We start from the raw sequence: 19197 nt of genomic DNA, 5'->3' as shown, positions 1-19197 counted from the left end.
GCAAGAAAATTAAAAGTTCCTTTCGACTCTTATTGATTGATTGATGGGGGTCCTTGGGCAACCTTGGGCTGGATAATTGGGTCATCCAGTGGACGCTATTTTAGAAAACCGCTCCGGCGGTTGGGAGGGAGAACAGGCAGAAAAAACCAGTGAATAGTTCAGGGTTTCTATCGTTTTTTTTTTTTTTTTGTGGGGGGGGGGGGCGAGGTGGGCGGGAGGGAGGGAAGGGGATTTTGGTTTCGTTTATTGATTGTTGCGTGTGTGTGTGTGTGTTTTTGTGATATAGTTATGTGACACTCACTTGGTTTCGTTTATTGATTGTTTTTTTTTCGGTTGGGTTAGGTTAGGGATATATGTCACGCACTATATATACTATATATATATATATATATATATATATATATATATATATATAATATATATATATATATAATATATATAGATATATAATTATATATATATATATATATATATATATATATATATATTATCTATATAGATATATTATGCGTGACATATATCCAATGGCGACACCACCTGACAACATCAGTCAGCAATCATCATCAATCAGCACCATTTTAAAGTAATCTCCCAACAGCAATCAAATCTCTATTAAAAAAAAATAATCTCTGTGTCCCCATTGATAATTATGCCTTCCAAAGCATAAGGAAAACTTATACCATATCCCATTTTCTCTTCACTCAAGAGAAAGAAAATCTCTTTCTAAAAAAAAAACCCTATGGGCATCTCACATCATCAACCAATCATTATCAGCTGATGTTCTAGCACAAAGAAAAAAAAGGAGTTCACCCCCCACTAAAAAAAAGTTTCACCCTCCCGGTCAAGCAATGCCCCCCGAGGCAGACCACTACTCGCCCCTTGCAACATCCCTCTGGGTCGGTAGAAAATGCGCTGAGCGCGAAAGAACGAGTGGGCGCTCTCTGTCCAAGCAAAAAATGCAATTCAAGCAACAGTTTCGCATGTATAAAAACCATTCATACACACCTATGTATTAAACAAAGACGAATGCGCCTCTTCTAAACATGCGCCAATAAAGAAACACATCACTTTCTGCTACTCCTATGGGGGAAAAAATGTGGTATCCTAAATCAATCCCATAACACAAAATGATTAAAAAAAAAACCTCCCCAGGACTCAAAAAAACACATTGTAACACTCACCCCTTCACAATGAGAGAAAACCCGGAATCTGCGCAATTATAAACACGTGATAACTAGCAAAAGCCCTCTCTCTCTCTCTCTCTCTCTCTCTCTCTCTCTCTCTCTCTCTCTCTCTCATTCCATCAGGTCATCAAATCAGAGTCAGAGCTACAAAAATATACATTTATTCAAAGTAAAGAACTAATTGAATTATTCAGGTTCTTACAGGACAATTAATGGAATGGTAACTCACAGATCAATTAACTCAGATAACCCCCCGGTATTTTAATAGTCTTTATCAGTAATTAGTCACACTAATTATCTCTTCTCCAAAACACAGTCCCCTCACTAGGACACTTAGTCCCCTCCACTAGATCTGCCCATTGCAGCCTGGAATTTCACACACTCTCAAAAGGAAACACCTCGGCATACGCCATCATAGCTCTGCCTTTCTCGCACAGACCTCTCCGTAAGTCTTCCCCTAGTTTTGGCTAAAGATCCCATTATGAACGGAAGAGGCGCATACGTACACATGAATTCACATTCTTCGTCAACGCCCCAAATAACTGGTTGCAGCCAGTTTTCAAAGGCACCTTGAACAAGCCCTCACGGCACTGATATGCTTAGGTAAGGAACTTTAACATCATACCACCCAAAAAAGAATTATCAGCATTCTTAGGTTGTCGCCCGGACTCTGTCTCCATGGGAAGTTAAAAATGATAAATCTGCACATTCCCCCTTTTAACATTATATATATATATATATATATATATATATATATATATATTATATATGTATGTGTATGTGTATATATATATATATATATATATATATATATATATATATATATATATATTTGAACGAGCACCTCCTCCTGTGCTCCTGATAACTGGTAAAATATGGACATAGGATGTCTTACAAGAGTATTTATACAAAACATATACATGTAGGTGTGGCAGTAAGTCTCTATGTGTGACCCAGGAAGGTTGGGAATCATAACTATTCCCCGGTGTCTTCTGGCCTCATACATCATACATATAATATATATATACATATATATACAGACAAACCTCCCAAAAGCCAAACTGATCCCAGTTCTTTTTTATTATCCGGGTTTTTGGTTCCAGATTTCCTCCCATTAGCGAAACCTTTCTCCTCAACAGGAACTGAGTCTGATACTGCATTTTTCAGTAGGAGACTACTCGATGCATTATGGAGGTGACAAGGCATTTGCCGTGGGATCTCGACTGGAAGGGTCCATCGATATCCGCTCTTCTTTTTAGATTTTTTTTTCAAGCGATTTAATAGAATGGGAAGATGAGATGTAAAAAATTAAAAAATGAAATATATTCTTTAATAAGTTCAAAGGAAATGAAATATGTTTTCAGTTACAGTGCTCTTGAATTAACCATATGGCATTTACTCAGCAGTTCCACTGAATATGCCAATATTGAAAGCTTCTATCTTGTGTTATGTATTAAGGTGCATCCATACTGCAGTAAAATATTAACACAGGATAATAAATTCTTACACACATACATATCACAAACAGGTTGAATACAAGTCAACTACATTATTAGTGTAAAAAAAGTGCTTCATAAGGTTATCTGTCATTATCAACATGTTTGTAACATGTATGCAACAAGTTACTGACATGTTTATGACATGGTTCACTTTAGATGCAAGACTGCCATAAACGTAGTGGAGAACCGTTGCATTTTTGACATGAAAGAAAACATTTCAAGAGCGCCTCGGTGGCCGCGAGTTCGATTCTCGGGCATTCCATTGAGGGGTGAGAGATGTGTATTCTGGTGATAAAAATTCCCTCTCGACGTGGTTCGGAAGTCACGTAAAGCCGTTGGTCCTGTTGCTGAATAACCGCTGGTTCCATGCAATGTAAAAACAACATACAAACAAAAAAAGAAAATATTTCAAGAGAAATCATGAACATGTTGGTAACATGTGTGCAACAAGATACCAACTTGTGTTTATGACATGTAGGCAACTTTAGATACAAAACTGCTGAAATGAAAGAAACCAGTTCAAGAAAATCCAATCGTCATTTAGACCAACTTTTGACCTCTGAAAACAGTCAGACCACCCTCACACCCATTCTTCCTTTTCTCCCTCACCCGACAGTTCGAGCAGCTAGCCTTCACGTGGATGGAGAGGAAGAAATTGGGCGGGACCTACTCCGCCCACAGGGCGCAGAGCGAGAGACACGTGGTGGTGTGTTCGACGAACCTGCAGGCGGACACCATCATGGATTTCCTGAATGAGTTCTACGCTCATCCGCATTTGCAGGTGAGCAGATTTTAACCTCCCTCTTCTGTTCGGTAAATCATCGTTCTTCTTCTTCGTTTTCATGTCCGTCTTTGAAAGGCAGTTGTTTATTTAAAGCTTTGTTTTGCTATGTTGTTGATTCCTTTTTTATTGTTTATTGTCTTGTTCTCAATGTACTTCTTAGGGAAGTTGTTTATTTACAGCTTTGTTTATTTTTTTTATTATTAAATTCGTTTTGTTTGTTATGTCCTTCCTTGAAAGGCAGTATTTTATTTATAGCTTTGTTTATTTTTGCTGTTAATTCTTTGTTTATTTTTTCTTGTTTTTATTGTACTACTTAGGACAGTTGTTTATTTACAGCTTTGTTTATTTTTTTAATTTTTAAATTCCTTTTGTTTTGTTATATCCTTCTTTTAAAGCCAGTTGTTTGTTTAGAGCTTTGTTTATTTTCGCAGTTAATTCTTTGTGTATTTTTTATTGGCTTGTTTTCAACGTACATCTTAGGGCAGATGTTCATTTACAGCTTTGTTTATTTTTTATGTTGGTTTTTATGTATTTTTTAATTCCTTTTGTTTTGATTTATTTCTTGAGGCAGTTGTTTATTTACAACTTTGTTTAGTTTTGTTGTTAATTCTTTTTTGTTGTGTTTCTTATTTTTTGGGGCAGTTTTTCATGTACAGCTTTATTATTTTTTTTATGTATTTTTTTATTTTCTTTTGTTTTTAATGTACTTTTCCAGGGAGTTGTTTAGTTATAGCTTTGTTTATTTTGTTGTTAATTCTTTTTGTATTTCTAATTTTTTTGTTTTTAATGGTCTTCTTAGGGCAGTTGTTTTTTATAGCTTTGTTTATGTTTTGTTAATATTTCCTTTTGTGTTTATGTACTTCTCAAGGCGGTTGTTTATTTACAGCTTTGTTTATTTTTGCTGTTAATTGCTTAATGTAAAATATTTTTATTTCTATAATATGAGGATCTGAGGTTTATGTGCCAATTTATTTCATCTGAATTTGATCATTTATCTCTTAATTTGCTAATTAATTAATTAATTTATATATTTATGAATTTTCTACTTTTTCCAAAGTTTCATGCATATTTGTATTTTTGTTAATTTCGAAAAAAAATATATAAAAACCCCCATCTTTCAAGTCACATATAATAGAAATCTCTTCTAGGACTACCCGGTTTTTAAATATATATATATATATATATATATATATATATATAATATATATAAAACCGGGTAGTCCTAGAGAGATTTCTATTATATGTGACTTAAAAGATCGGTTTATATATATATATATATATATATATATATATATATATATATATATATACATACACGCATTTTCATTTTAGCCATTTAACAAAAACATGGATGCTCTCTGCTTCCAGGGTTATTTTGTAATTTTACTAATCTGGAATATAAAAGAGAAAACATAAAAACTCATTTTTTCAAGGATTATTTTGCTATTTTATTCACCTCGAATACAAAGCAGAAAATATAGAACTCATCAAGTCACCGAATATTAAAGTCAAGATTCTTTTGGGAAAAAAAAAATCCCTCCCTTTTCAGTCACTGAGACCAAGCCTCTCTTGCAGGATTACTTCGTCGTCTTGTTATCCCCGATGGAGCTGGATCCCACCATGAAGATGATCCTGCAGGTGCCCATGTGGGCGCAGAGGGTCATCTACATCCAGGGCTCCTGCCTGAAGGACGGTGACCTCACGCGAGCGAGGATGAGCGAGGCTGAGGCTTGTTTCATCCTGGCGGCCAGACACTACGCAGATAAGACGGCTGCTGTGAGTGTCCTAAGCAACGTGGGAGGGGGGGGGGGGGGGGGGGGGGTTGGCTCTGTGGCTGCTGTTAAGGCTAGAGGGAAGGATGTCTTCACTCTGTGGGTGCTGTTAAGGCTGGAAGGAGGGATGTCTGTGCAGTTTGGATGCTGTTAAGGCTGGGAGGAAGGATGTCTGTGTTCTGTGGTACTGTTCAGTTTGGAAGGAATGATGTCTGTGCTCTGGTTGCTACTGAGGCAGGGATGAAGGATTCCTTTGCTGTGTAGATGCTGTTAAGGCTGGGAGGAAGTATGTCTGTGCTCTGTGGATGCTGTTAAGGCTGGAAGGAAGGATGTGTGCGCTGTGTTAGATGTCGTTAAGGTTGGAAGGAAGGACGCTTGTGTTCTGTAGATGCTGTTGAAGAGATGAGACGTATACTGCTGGAGACGTGACGTGCTGTGGTGAAACAGCTAATGAAAATGATGCTGTCAAGTGCTTTGTACAGGAGTGAAGTGATGGCTGTAAGGATGTTGCTATTCGCCATGATTAAATTACAATATGATTTTCTTAACCCCAAAATCGACTTCTTTATTTAAGACTAAATTTCACATTGTTGAAAATATGCCCTAGTGTATCAAGCCTCTATTGCTTTCCTACGCTAGACATATATCTGATCCTTCAATTGAAGTCTTGTCAATGGAAATATATAATGTTTTCGAAGAAACAGTGATTTTTATGAGCCGTTTCAACGTCACAAAATACTTCGGATAACAGATATTACAGTCAATAGATATTCATGTCTTATCTGCTTGTTTTTTTCTGTTCATCTGTAATGTTATTCATTTATTATCCTGTTAATTCTATCATTCATTTCTGTGTATCGATATATTTATTCATTTTTGTTACTTTCCTCTCTTATCCACATATGAGCAAACTTAATGGCTCTCGTTTTCGTCAACGTCCTTCACTTCCACCTCGAATTCCGGCAGGACGAACACACCATCCTGAGATCCTGGGCCGTCAAGGACTTCGCCCCCAACGTGCCCCAGTACGTGCAGGTGTTCAGACCCGAGAACAAGCTGCACGTGAAGTTTGCCGAGCACGTCGTCTGTGAGGACGAGTTCAAGTACGCCCTACTGGCAAACAACTGCATGAGCCCGGGCATCTCGACCCTTGTGACTCTGCTACTGCACACGTCCAGAGGGCAGTGAGTATCTGGGGCTTCCTACTTATCTGTTTTCGTTTTAACCCTTTTGGTCTGTGTTGACATATTTGATCGACCTTTTTGGGAGGTGGTCCAAGTGTTGTTAGCCTCCCACCAGACACGTTTATTTTAACCCTTTGCTCTCTGTTGACATCTTTGGTGGTCGACTTCTTGGGAGATGATCGAAATGTCTTTAGCCTCCCGGAAGACACTGTCACAGGTCAAATTGGCTACGTACGAACTTGGTTACGCATGAATCTGGTCGTGTAATGAGTCTCGTCTATGTACGTGCAGGATATTCACTTTAACCTTACCCAGCAGTAGAATTTTTGCCTCCAGTGCACCTCATACTGTGCACTGTAGGGATTACTAAAGGGCATTTGCAGTGTCCTTTCGGCATCTAGCTACACCCTACTTTGCAGCCTTTTACTTTACCTCCATTCATACTGCCTTCCTCCAATCATCTTGTAAAACCTCTCTAACAAGTGCTTGACTTGACAGCCTAAATTCCGTGAAATCGCAAACCTCTTATACTTTTCCCAAAAAAGTGAGTCATTGACAGTTCAAGAGTCACATCCTCAAATAACCCAGAGGACTGAGCAGAGAATAGGGCTCTATATGTAACTATATTAATATTCTTATCGAGTTCAGAGTAGCCAGGACCGTATCTAGCCAATCTGAGAGACACCTGCAACACAGCCTCTAGCATGGGAAATGACATTAGATAAGTCTTGTTTTATGAGAGGAAATCTGTGTGTTATTATTGAGTGGATTTAATGACAATTCATTAAGTAACTGTTTGGATACAGTAGCTATTGAAATACCTATCAATTCATCTGACCCATAAGTGCAAGAAAATTATGATTCATTTATTATTCTTGGAATCGTTTCTAACATGCTAGAGGGCGTGTCAGTGAAACTCGTGTTTATGTCTGCCTTCTTTTTATGAATCTTGTAGTGTTTTTGCATTTCTCATTTCAGCATTTTATGTCTTTTTTATTAAATATTCTGCCTGTTCTGAATGCATATTTTCATGTTCCAATCGTTCTTTCCTTGTTTGTGGTTTGTCTTTAGCTTCCTGTGATGTAAACCCCTTTGTCTCTCCTGCAGTATAACCTCAAGCTCTGTTCTCCTTTTGATGATAAACTTGGCATCTGGATTTTTTGTGTGCAAAGATATATTCATTACCAGTGTTACAGAAGGGCTGAAACGAGTGCTTTTTTTCATTCTAATTTACACATGGCTGCTATTGCCTTTCAGACGAAAAACTCTATACTAGTTGTTTCCAGTTATATTGTTTACTTGAAGAGTTAGTATTTTCAAGATGTAAAGCAAAAGGGTAACTGGCCTAACATAGGTCCAACCTCGAGTGACAAGTGGAGTTGAAATTTCTTGGAATAAGTTTTTGTTAAGTCGAACCATAGACGTGGATACATGCTTGAATAGCAGTGTTTGTTTTTTTCAAATATAGAATCATATAGACAGTTCTGATGAATTTTCATGAATCAAGCAATGATTGATGGATTTATGGTAACTTGAACTGGTAGCACAATATCTGGGTAATTATCAAATAATGAAACTTTGGAAAGGAATGGACAGCAAAAGGGATCCTAATACAAGAACCGTTGATGGGAAAGGAATAGACAGCAAAAAGGAATGTTTGGCTGTAGCAAATAAGGAAATAGTAAACCCAGGAACTTGGGGTATATTATTATTATTATTATTATTATTATTATTATTATTATTATTATTATTCTTATGATTATTATTATTATTATTATTATTATTATTATTATCATTATTTCTTTTTTTACTGATGCCAAGCCATACACCTGTCCATAATTTTCAAAATACATCTACACGCTTGTCAGTCTCACCACCGAATTCCTTGTCTTTCTTCCCAGTCGAATCACTTGACCCGTTTCGCCCAAACCATTTGTCGTGATTGTTTCGTCCGTTGTCTCTGTCTTACATGTATAACCATTCTAGATTTCTCGTAGACGAAGGAGAGCCTTCCTTCCATGGCCTCAAATAACACTTCGGTGTTCATTAAAAAAAAAAAAAAAAAACGATCATTAGAAGCCAACTGATCTCAGACAAGGCATCATTCAAGCATCTCTTGAGAAGTCATTAGATTTTGTGAGATGGGCAGTTGTTATTGTTAAGTGAAATTGGTGTATGCCAGAGTTAATCATTCTTAGTGTTATTGATGTATTTTTTTATGACAGCAAGGTTGGTATTGCCATTAGTTTCTGATGGGTAATATTGATGTATGTGTGTCTGTTGGTGTTCCTCAAATCTGTGCTAATTACAGCTGGTATGATGGCCATTGATGTCCCTTCTTATAATGTGGGTGTGTGGCAGCATTCATCATGAATGTTATCAGTGTACTTTGTATTTTATTATTGATGTTTGCAAGCGTTAAGTGTAATCTTTATATTATTGTTGATGCAAATTGAATGATATTCGTGTCATTTCTATATACTGTTGATGTATGCATTTCTATTTAAGAATGTAATTCGTGTCATGTGTCATTTTTTTAGATAATGTTTCATGTCAGATCAATTATTATGAATGGCATTGATGTAATCTATAGATGCTAGTTCATGTAATCTCTCAGTATGTTTCTCTGTTATTTCCCAGTCAGTGTTAAATGTTGGAATAGTTTTTTGTTTACATTTTTTAAAAACTAAAATGAGTATTTGAGTCACGGGCGTGTCAAAACTCGTTCGGTCTTTGATGTGAAACTCATTGTTAACAGTTCCCTACTGCCCCCTTTGCTATAGACACAACAATTACTTTGCTCTCCCTTCAAAGGTCTATATATATATATATATATATATATATATATATATATATATATATATATATATATATATGACAAGACACTCGAGGTTCTTCTTAAGCTCTTTCCGTCTCCTCACTCTAAAAGTAAACATAAAAAATTTTTGATACCAAACACTCACAGACATATTGAGTAGGCCTGAGTCGTCTTAAAACAGTGAATGAGGGAACATGTAGTGGGTTGCAGCCAGGATGGTACAGGAATTAAATAGGCAAACACTGATGGAACCACCCACTCTAGGTGAAAATGTGGATAATTGTGTGTAGGTGTGTGTGTGTGTTTATAGTTAGGACATATGTGGCGATAAGTCACAAGAAGGAGCAAAAATGTTTTTCAGCCGTGGCATAGTCGGTGACGTTGTCTTGTGTGTGTAACTCCAAGCATCTAGGATGCAAGTTCAAACCCCTTGAGGATGCAATGTATTCTCATTTAATTGCCAGATACGCTAGCATTCATTATATTTACGTATATAATATATATATATATTAATAACTATAATATATATATATATATAAATGTATATATAGATATATATACCGTATACTCCCGTGTATAAGACGACCTTTAACCCATAAAAAATTGGTGGTCATTTTGTACCACCTTGAATTCTAAGTGATGTGCTCGGTAGACTATACCCTCGGCCTGAGTGTGATCAAGGTATATACCTTATTCTATATACCTTGAGTGTGATAACCCCCGAAACTAACGAAAGGATTCGGGTTATGAAATAAACTGATCATAATAAAGGTAATAGAATCCTTTCTGCCTCATATATTTCTGGCATATTCGAGCTGAGAAAATGTAAACATCGAGTTATGGTTGGGCTTACAGCAACCTTTATCTTTCAGTAACCTTTCAGAAATTTTAATGGTATAGTGTAATTACCGTAGTAATAACATTTAGGATAACATGATAATAATTTTTCATTAAAATTCCATTATGATTTTGGTCGTAAATAAATTTTGGACTGCATACAGCTATGTAGAACGACGCAGTCATACGAATGATAGTTGTGTACAGGATCCATACAGACTCTGTATGGATCCTGGTTATGTACGGTAATTATCGTACATCATGCCATGGGTTGTGAAACGTAAACAAAACTATGTTTTCCCTTATACCTAGGCGACGTTTGTAGGAAAAACTTTATTATCTTTATATAGAATCAGCCTTGTTATTTCGTTTATTTTGATTGTCTGAGGATACAGTAGGTAAAACAGCATTTGTAATAACATTACGTAGCCAAAAGGTAGCCAACACACAGTTTTACACAGTAGGTATACCACAGCTAACCATTCAAGTATACTAAAATTTATTACAATCTGGTTTGGGTATTTCACAGTGTCCTTTATGCAGTAACTGTTTAGATTTGCTACCAGTGTCTGACATAAAGTTTTTCCTCGTTTGCTGACATATCCATCCTAGTGTATGCAATCTAGCTATAACAGTAGTAGACCGATAGAACTTTTGGAAAGTACCTAAAAATGGGTTGATTGCAGACCTCGGGCTACCTAAGACCTCCCTCAGAAATGTTCGAAAATATCGAAAATCTTCATAGGACAGGTGCCTAAAGTACCACTCTAGCCAAGTCAGGGCACAATGGCCTAGGTTAGGTTACGTTAAATGAATGTAAGGTTAGCATGTATTCCTAAGTCTTGTTGCCAGTTGTTAGGCTACTAGCAAAAAACATATACCCCATTAGACTGCAGGGTAATTCTAAGCCCTTATTCCGAGGTAGACTATGGCAGTTGACGTTTTCCTACGTTATTTTACTTACTGAACAAGATTTTAAAGTAATATTTATTCGGACAACTGTAATTAACCCCCAGGGGCCAGTACTTAACACGGCGAAATACATTGGATGCCCCAATCCCTAGTAGATGTCATATCCGCAGTTACGTTCCTTGCAGTCCGTGTGGAACCAGCTAGCTATTCTTTAGAATTACCCTGCAAGAAACGTAACCGCAAATACGACATCCACTAGGGATTGGGGCGTCCAATGTATTTCGCCATGTTTAGTACTGGCCCCTGGGGGTTAATTACAGTCGTCCAAATAAATATTACTATAAATTCTTGTTCAGTAAGTAAAATAACGTAGGAAAATGTCAACTGCCATAGTCTACTTTACTGTGGAATGAGGGCTTAGAATTACCGACTGCAATCTCTCTTAGGCAGAACTTCTCAATGTAAACAGAAACATTTTTTTGAAGGTTAAAGAGTCATCTCATTGGCGTCTTGTCATGTGCCCTTTTTAGGGAGGGCATTAGGGCCCATAGGGTAAAAGTTTTTAAGTCCTACTTTGAATAATCAGAGCCATTTTCTACTTGCCATGGCCTTGCATTCCTGTTTTCTATACCCTTCCTCCAGCATAGAACACCCCCACAAAGAGTTTCTCCAGTCTTTGATATGCTTTAGCTACTTGACAGCTGCTGTTATGGCTAGTTTTTTTTTTTGTCATTTTTTTAAATCCTTAAAATATACTAAGCTGCATCTTTTCTGTGCCTTAATTTGTGGCTTCTTTTTACTCAGGCATGGTAATTACACCTCTTCATGGTCTCCTGCTTCCTCAGCAGAATCGCTGTCCAGGTAACCTTTGTTCTTGAAGCGTCTCTAATCTTAAAGACAAAGTAATCCAGTGCACTCCACCTTCATACCCTGTACTGAACCATAGGTTTGACAAGAGCAGGAGGTCTTCTACTTCTTCATCTTCTAATTTTTCTACTACTACTGCTGCTACTGTTACTGCTTCTACTGCTACTACATCTTCCTCTCCTCCCCTCCCCCCCTGCATTGCTTGGTTGTCTAAAAGAGTAAACACTGAAGGAGATGTCCTCTCCATCCTATCCAGCCACTGTGTCTGACTCAAACGCTCATTTGTGTGACCTGTGTGAATGGCATTTTTAATCACCCGTTAGCCCCTGTACAGATAAATAATGATTTGTGATCTACCCTAAAAAGTGAATCCACCAGAAAAACAAGTAAGCATCCAGTTTCTCTAGGAGTCTTCGCACCCATTGTGTTCCATGACTAAAAGCCTCAGCTAGCTATGGTCTTGTGCAGAGGGTCTCTGCTACATTTTTGCTCTTCTTCTTTTCTCCAGGGAGGGCCAGACATCGCAAGAGGACTGGCACAGACTGTACGGCAAGTGCTCCGGCAATGAAATCTACCACATCAAGCTTGGGGACTCGAGGTTCTTCGGGGAATATGAAGGCAAAAGTTTTACTTATGCCAGCTTCCATTCACACAGAAAGTATGTTTTAGTTTTACTGCTACTGCTGTTTAGGTATCTTATCATTTCAGTGTCATGGAGATAATTAGTGGTTAACCTCTTCCAAGGAGTTGAAGATATAACATCAGAATCTGTGTTCATTAGGTTCTTACTGATTTCAAGTGCTGACTTCTTTGTTGCTTAACTGCTTTGAAAGAAATAATGGAATGGTAGCATTAAGAATGCCAGTTAAAAATTAGTCTGGTGTTAGAGGAGTCTCCTAGTAAAGGTTATGGATTATTTATTAATTATGTCAGTTTTTTACAGCTTTTTATTTCAATAACTCTCACACAGTCACACCTAGATTTGATCACCATAACAGTAAAATTGTAGGTTAAGTCAGGCATGCTTCATATTTTAGGAAAATGAAGTTACAGGAATGTTAAAATTGTTCTACAACGACCTCAGTACTTTATTCACATTGTCAGGTATGGCGTGGCCCTTGTGGGAGTGCGGCCTGCCGAGCTTCCAGAATTTTACGAGGACACCATCTTGCTCAACCCTGGACCCAGACACATCATGAAGAAAACAGACATTTGCTTCTACATGAGCATCACCAAAGAAGAGAACAGTGCCTTTGTTGTTGGGACCAACACTGGTCCCAGCAGCAGCAGTAGTCAGGAAGGGAGAGTGGACGAGAGAGACACGGCGTCGAAGGACGTGGAAAAGGGGGTGAATGCGGAGGAGAGGGAGGAGAGACCCAAACCGCGATCAGGTAAGGCGAAGTGTTCGACTCCCTTCATCTAAGAACAGTTTTTAGCCCATCTTTTTTGCAAGGGTATTTTTTTATCTTCTTGATTAAATACTGACTTCCACTGTAGAAAATAAAACTGCATTTTTTTTCCTATCGCTTACAAGTCTTCCTTAAAATCCAAGTGTTGTCTGTTGCCTCCTCTTAGTGACTGTTTGACCTTTTTCCCATTAAAACAAAAAGGAGATTCATTCATCTAAAGCTTCTTGTTGATGTTCTATTCCCACCAACTACTGTAGTACATTTAAGGGAAAAGAAATAAAGATGGCGATCATGAAGGGTGCCAGTTAGAGCTCATTCATTTCTTCTAGTCAATTACAGTTGGTTACTTTCTTGACTTGTAGGCCGAAGATGTGTCCTGCTGAAGTTACGACGCAACGGTATGGACGGAAAAAGCCTTGCCCTTACAACAGCCTTGTACTTGTCCCTTCTAGTTTTTCCCAACAGATAATGACCTTAGATGATGTGATAGGAATTGTTTTTTGCAACATTTTTGAAGACCCAACTGATTTTTTATGATTAGATTTCCAGAGATCCCAAATCCCCTTTCAAAGATGATGTGTGTCACCATCTCCCCCTTTTTGTCGCAGTGTAACCATTATCTGTAGTAGAGATGTCAAGTAGGTGTGACTGCGGTGTTGTACTACAATAGTCAGTGTTAGGTTACAGTCCCACACCCCAAATGGTGCTGCTGCAGCCTTAGTCAATGAGCAAGTCAGTGAGGCTGGTCGTGCCCCCTTTTGAAGAAGGGTATAATGAGAAATCAAAAGCGAATCCCTGCCAACACCAGCAGATCCCATCTGTGTTTGTGTGTTGTATGTGGCAGGCAACTCCTCAGCACACCCTCTCACGCCGCCTCCAAGGGCCGAGACACTGCAGCCAGAACGTAATGCCCGTAACGATTTCATTGTCGTCGGCCGTTCCACTGAGAAGACTCGGGCAATGAAATCGGGAGGGTTGTGGCTTAGTGTTATTCTTAGAGAAGGGCTTCTCAATGGAGACACATGTAGAGCAGTGGTTCCCAATCATGCTAGAGCCCATGAACTGTCTTGAGTTTTTTTTAAGACAGCCTTATCCATATCCATTGTTATAACAGACGAGATTTAGAGCTGAAGTCCATTCATATATATCGGCACTTGGTGCCCTACCCTTTTGTACATCCCTTGATCTCCACTATTTTTTGATAATTGATGTTGTTCAAGTTTCTGCATCCAGCCAAGTGCCCCTCCCCCCACCCCTCCCCCCTCCCCTTCCCAGACCTCATTTTTAATCCTCCTGGGCTGATACAACCCTGTGGTTGAGAACCATTTGATATTAGAGCATGGCATTGAAGTTGCACCTCTTCCTGCTTTCCTCACTGCTGCTCTATCCTCACATCTTACCCCTCACGTGTCTCGAGCTACTCCGCATCAGTGTTGTGTGGAGAGTGTCTCTTCAAAAGCTGTTCAACTTCTAGTGGAAATGTACACGTCCCCTTCTCCTCCCACGTCTTTTCTTAACTGTAATGTAACAGTAGAGTTGTTTAGTGTAGATCATGTTCGCCTTACAAGGTATTATAGTTTGGTATTACTTGCCATTTGAATAAAGTCAATATTATTATCCCTTGATACAGTAATTCCACATTCTTATTTTAAGCATTTGCATTTTGTTCTTGAGCAGTGTATAATGTAAATACATAGATTTCCTCAGAAAAAGATCATAATTTTTTAAAACGTTCAAAATGTTTAACCCTCTCCACCAAATCCCAAACCTGAAGCTGTGTACATAAAGAAAATCACTTGCAACTTAGCACTTGCAAATCTCCACTGCCTTGTTCACACAACCACAATTGTCAAAAAGAAATTATAGTGTGCGTTTGGAGCTTGTGCATTCCTAGTGAAACACCAACTGTACTGTACCATCTTTGTATAAATATACTTGGATACCATTCATGTATGGAGTCTCGTACATTGTTGCCATGGGTGCAGTAGAAAAGGGATATATGTCCTGGCTTATGATTAGTTCGGTAGCTTGTGTTTGACTTGTAGGCCCTGAGCTGGAGAATATTGAGCTCATGCTTATAAACCTCTGTGGGATCAGTAGGTACTGCACTAGATTCAACACACACTTTAGGGTCGTGCTCATCATTTTAGTAGATATTGACATTTTGATTTATCTTTTGCTAAAGACTGTAGTTTTTAGAAGTTCTTGTAGCCCTTAGAAGTAACTCATCCATTTACATGACCTACTTTTACTGTTCACATTCATTTTATATATATTTGCCATATATTTTGTGCTACACAGTATGGTTTAGGCCTAGTGCATTATATTGCAATATTTATATATTTCTTGTCTTCACAGACATGAATACCTATAAACATTAGTATTCTGAAAGGTAACTATCTTGTAGAGCCTTGTTAATATTATAAGGACTGTAATCTAGTACATATGTTGATCATAGTATGCTTCATTTTAATTACTACATTAAAATTGTGTCAAGTACATAATTACATAGCTGGCGTACCCTTCATGAAGTTGGTTTATATCATCAAGTTAGTAAGGAATATATAATCAAATGACGTATTTAAGGGCTTCATTATAATTCACAAACAGTTTCTTACCTTACATTATCCATAGTCTATGCCATGCAGTATACAGAAGTGAGAAAAAGAGAATAAGTTACGTAACCATATTCTGAAGAATGCCAGTTGGCTCTGCACTCTACTACGTCACATGGATTCGGATCCTGCTACGGATGGAAGTGTTGATTTATTCCACATCTACATTTAAGGCTTACAAAATAAACATATCCAAAATGTGTGAGGAATTTGAGAAGTTAAAAGGTTCTAGTGACTATTACAAATACAGGTATATCTAGGGAAGTGAACAATAGGATGTATATAAATATTGAATTTTTTTAGTGTTCTTTTATTGTGTTTAATAAAAAAAAAAGTCCTAGGGTATAAACAGGCAAATCTTGAGGACTTTCTAAAAATGAGCGATTGTACATAAAAACATATAAGAATACTAGTATATTCCTATTTTAAGTTGTCTGTTGTTATGGAATAATTCTGGGAAAAGAAAAAGGCTTGCCAGGGTACATTTTTTTCTTGGGAAGACTTATTTGTGTGATTTATCAAGGCTCACATTAAGAAGAGTATAATTATGACCCATCTTAGCACTGCAAGTGCAAACCTTGTAGAGTAAATTCGCTCTATACTATATACCTATATATATTTATATGTATATTGTGTATTGTGGCTTCTTAACAGAGCTGACACAAATCGATGAGTTCCCTCCCCCCCACCCTCAAGATCATTAACTGACAGTTTCTATCTTAATCATATAAGCTTGTTCCTGTATCAACATGGAAGCATATTAGGAAAGGTTCTTCTCTTTATAGGTGTTCAGTGACACATGGTAAGTCTCTTTAGGATCATGCCCTGTTCTTGAAAGAAATTAGACCAAATTCCCCTTAGCATAAGGAAAGAAGCTTTCAGATTTTCCCAAATGGGAGATATTTTAGGTGTGCAGATTTGGAAGTAGAATTATACTCGTTGGAAACTTTAAGAATTATGAAAGTTCTAGATTAAACAGCCAAGGAGCTTCCCACAGAGGATAAACAGTCTTAGAGTATTGATTAGAAGGTCTAAGAGTTCTATAGAGAAGTACTGAATTATCCATTGGAAAAAGTGAAGTGTAAACTGTAGTACAGGGAGGCATCCGGGAGTATTGCTCAGACCGTTACTAATTTCAGAATGGAGGAATTGAAGCTTGAAGTCCTTCCAAGGTATTAGGGGTCATAGAATTGTTTTTTATTGATATACAAACATTCCATTACCGCTGTCACAGATGTTAAAGGAATTGAAATGGAAGGTGAAATTTTTTTGTGCCATATTCTCACAATCTGATGGTTGTTTGCAACTTTTCAGTAGCATTGAAAGAATAATGAGCACTATTTTGAGTTTCCCTCAAAGTTACTCACTACAGCAAATGATCTTTGTAATTCTGCAACAGAACTTTTTTAACAGATTAAAGGATTTAAGAGATTGTCTGAAGAGACTGGGGTCACTGGAACTAAAACTGCTGAGACTGCCTCAGCTGACTTTTCTCGGAAAATTAATTTTCTATCTGAACTAGCTACATTTGTCTTCAGTAGGGTTAATATTCACACTTAGTACTCTTAAGTGTGCCATGATAAATGCCTAGTGTTTTGTGACTGTTGTAGAACATTTGGTTTTCAAGTAGGCCTTTAATGCATAGATAACTAACAAAATTAAATTTGGTATTTGAAAAATATTTTAATCAAGGAGACTTTTATTTTGTTGAAATTTATTTCATCATCATAGATTTCTAAGTATTTGTTGATTACATATAGTATATATATATATATATATATATATATATATATATATATATAAAATATAGTAATATACTCCTGTATATACATACACGTGTATGTACTTAAGCATCAATATGCATTTTTATCCATTCATTGTACATAGAGTAATGCCTTACTTGTGTAATCCTGTTAAAATCTTCACAAATAAAGTCTCACCTTTTGCTTAAATAAATAAGAATACTTTAAATATTTGTATTAGCCTAACCCTGCATGGCTTTTGGTGGTAGATGTAAACAGTAGTAGCCAGCGGTTCTTACCGCTTGGAAGTTGGGCTCTCTAACCCTCTCGACATACAACTCTGTGTCTACCACTTTTCATACTTGTCCGTAACAACCTGAATGACTGACCTCTTCTCACTGTTCATTTCCTGCCCTCGTACACCTCACTGCTCTCCTCCGCCACACCCACATGGGATTCTCTGAATCAATGGAAATCCAGGGTTCATGGTTACTGAGATTTTGGCTGGGTGGTCCACTCTTAGATCAGAACAGATTCCATAAGGTCTCTCTGTCTTTATCCCCCAAGTCATTTCAGCTTGTTAATGATTTTATAGAGTATACTGCAGTAGGGTGCAGGTGGTACTTGAAGGATTGATTACCTTTCATATCACAACATTTTTCCCTTAAGTTCGATTTGCCAGAAGATATCCACGAGGAGCTTAAAAATTGCCTTGCCGAACCATGGGTTTGGAGTGAGAGCCAGTAGTGGTACAACATGTCATTTTTCTTTTAGGACGTCAAAGCCATGAGAGACGTATCTTAACTGAGTACTACTCTTTAATGAAATAAAGCCATGCAGGGGGTAGTTGTTGAACTGCCCAGGGAAAGGTACCCCCCTGCAGTAGCCCTGTGTTTCTGCAGCTGCTGCCGAGGTACCAGACCAGTGCCTCCACAAGCCACTAACCGTGACTCAGGCCTCTCCATTCCAGTATCTGTCAACGAGCTCCAGAAGAAGCTGGAGGAGGAGGTGGATCGGAGGAGAGAGAGATGGGAGGAAGAACAAGGGAGACACATATCGGGGGAGGAAGTGCTTATGACCTCCACCAGAAGAAATCTCGCGCTTCAGGAAGGAGGAGTGGGAGGAATTGGAGGAATTGGAGGAGGTGGAGGAGGAGGAGGTGTTGGAGGAATATTAGGAGGGGAGGGTAAGTCCCTAGATGGTGGGAACTTCATCAAAGGCTTCAAGCAAGCGTTCTCATTTCCTTCTTATCCTTTTTTTGTGGGGGAGTGGCAAAGTCTGTCAGGGAAGGTTTTTGTGACCCTGTCTATGTCTGTGTCTGTTTTTTACTTTCCTTTGGTTATAGGCTTGGGAGATTCTTGAGTTACAGTGTACTTGTTCATGTATGTCCTTGTTAAATGTATTCTGTTACTGTAGAGAATGTAACTTTCATCTGTAGATATTTTATTATTATTATTATTTTGCTCCTGTGGTATAGAAATGGTTGTAATTTTGTTTTTAGGATATCTTCTTATGTTGCTTACATTTTTTGTATAGAGATTAGCTTTTAAATGCCTCTTGTGGAATTCTAATTG

The 19197-nt window shown here is 37.8% G+C and overlaps 1 protein-coding gene across 1 annotated transcript in view; it reads left to right on the top strand.

The window, feature by feature from the left end:
• The window catches only part of LOC135209091 (potassium channel subfamily T member 1-like), a 695006-nt gene that overhangs the window by 613386 nt on the left and 62423 nt on the right, over window positions 1-19197 (top strand). The window contains 7 exon segments of the mRNA XM_064241685.1: window positions 3300-3464; window positions 5043-5243; window positions 6206-6423; window positions 12366-12515; window positions 12962-13248; window positions 13629-13664; window positions 18594-18809. Of these exon segments, the coding sequence (XP_064097755.1) occupies window positions 3300-3464; window positions 5043-5243; window positions 6206-6423; window positions 12366-12515; window positions 12962-13248; window positions 13629-13664; window positions 18594-18809 (1273 nt within the window).

The sequence above is a fragment of the Macrobrachium nipponense genome, chromosome 37, assembly GCF_015104395.2.
Source record: "Macrobrachium nipponense isolate FS-2020 chromosome 37, ASM1510439v2, whole genome shotgun sequence".
In the NCBI taxonomy this organism is placed as follows: Eukaryota; Metazoa; Arthropoda; class Malacostraca; order Decapoda; family Palaemonidae; genus Macrobrachium; species Macrobrachium nipponense.
This window is presented reverse-complemented; position numbering and strand designations above follow the sequence as displayed.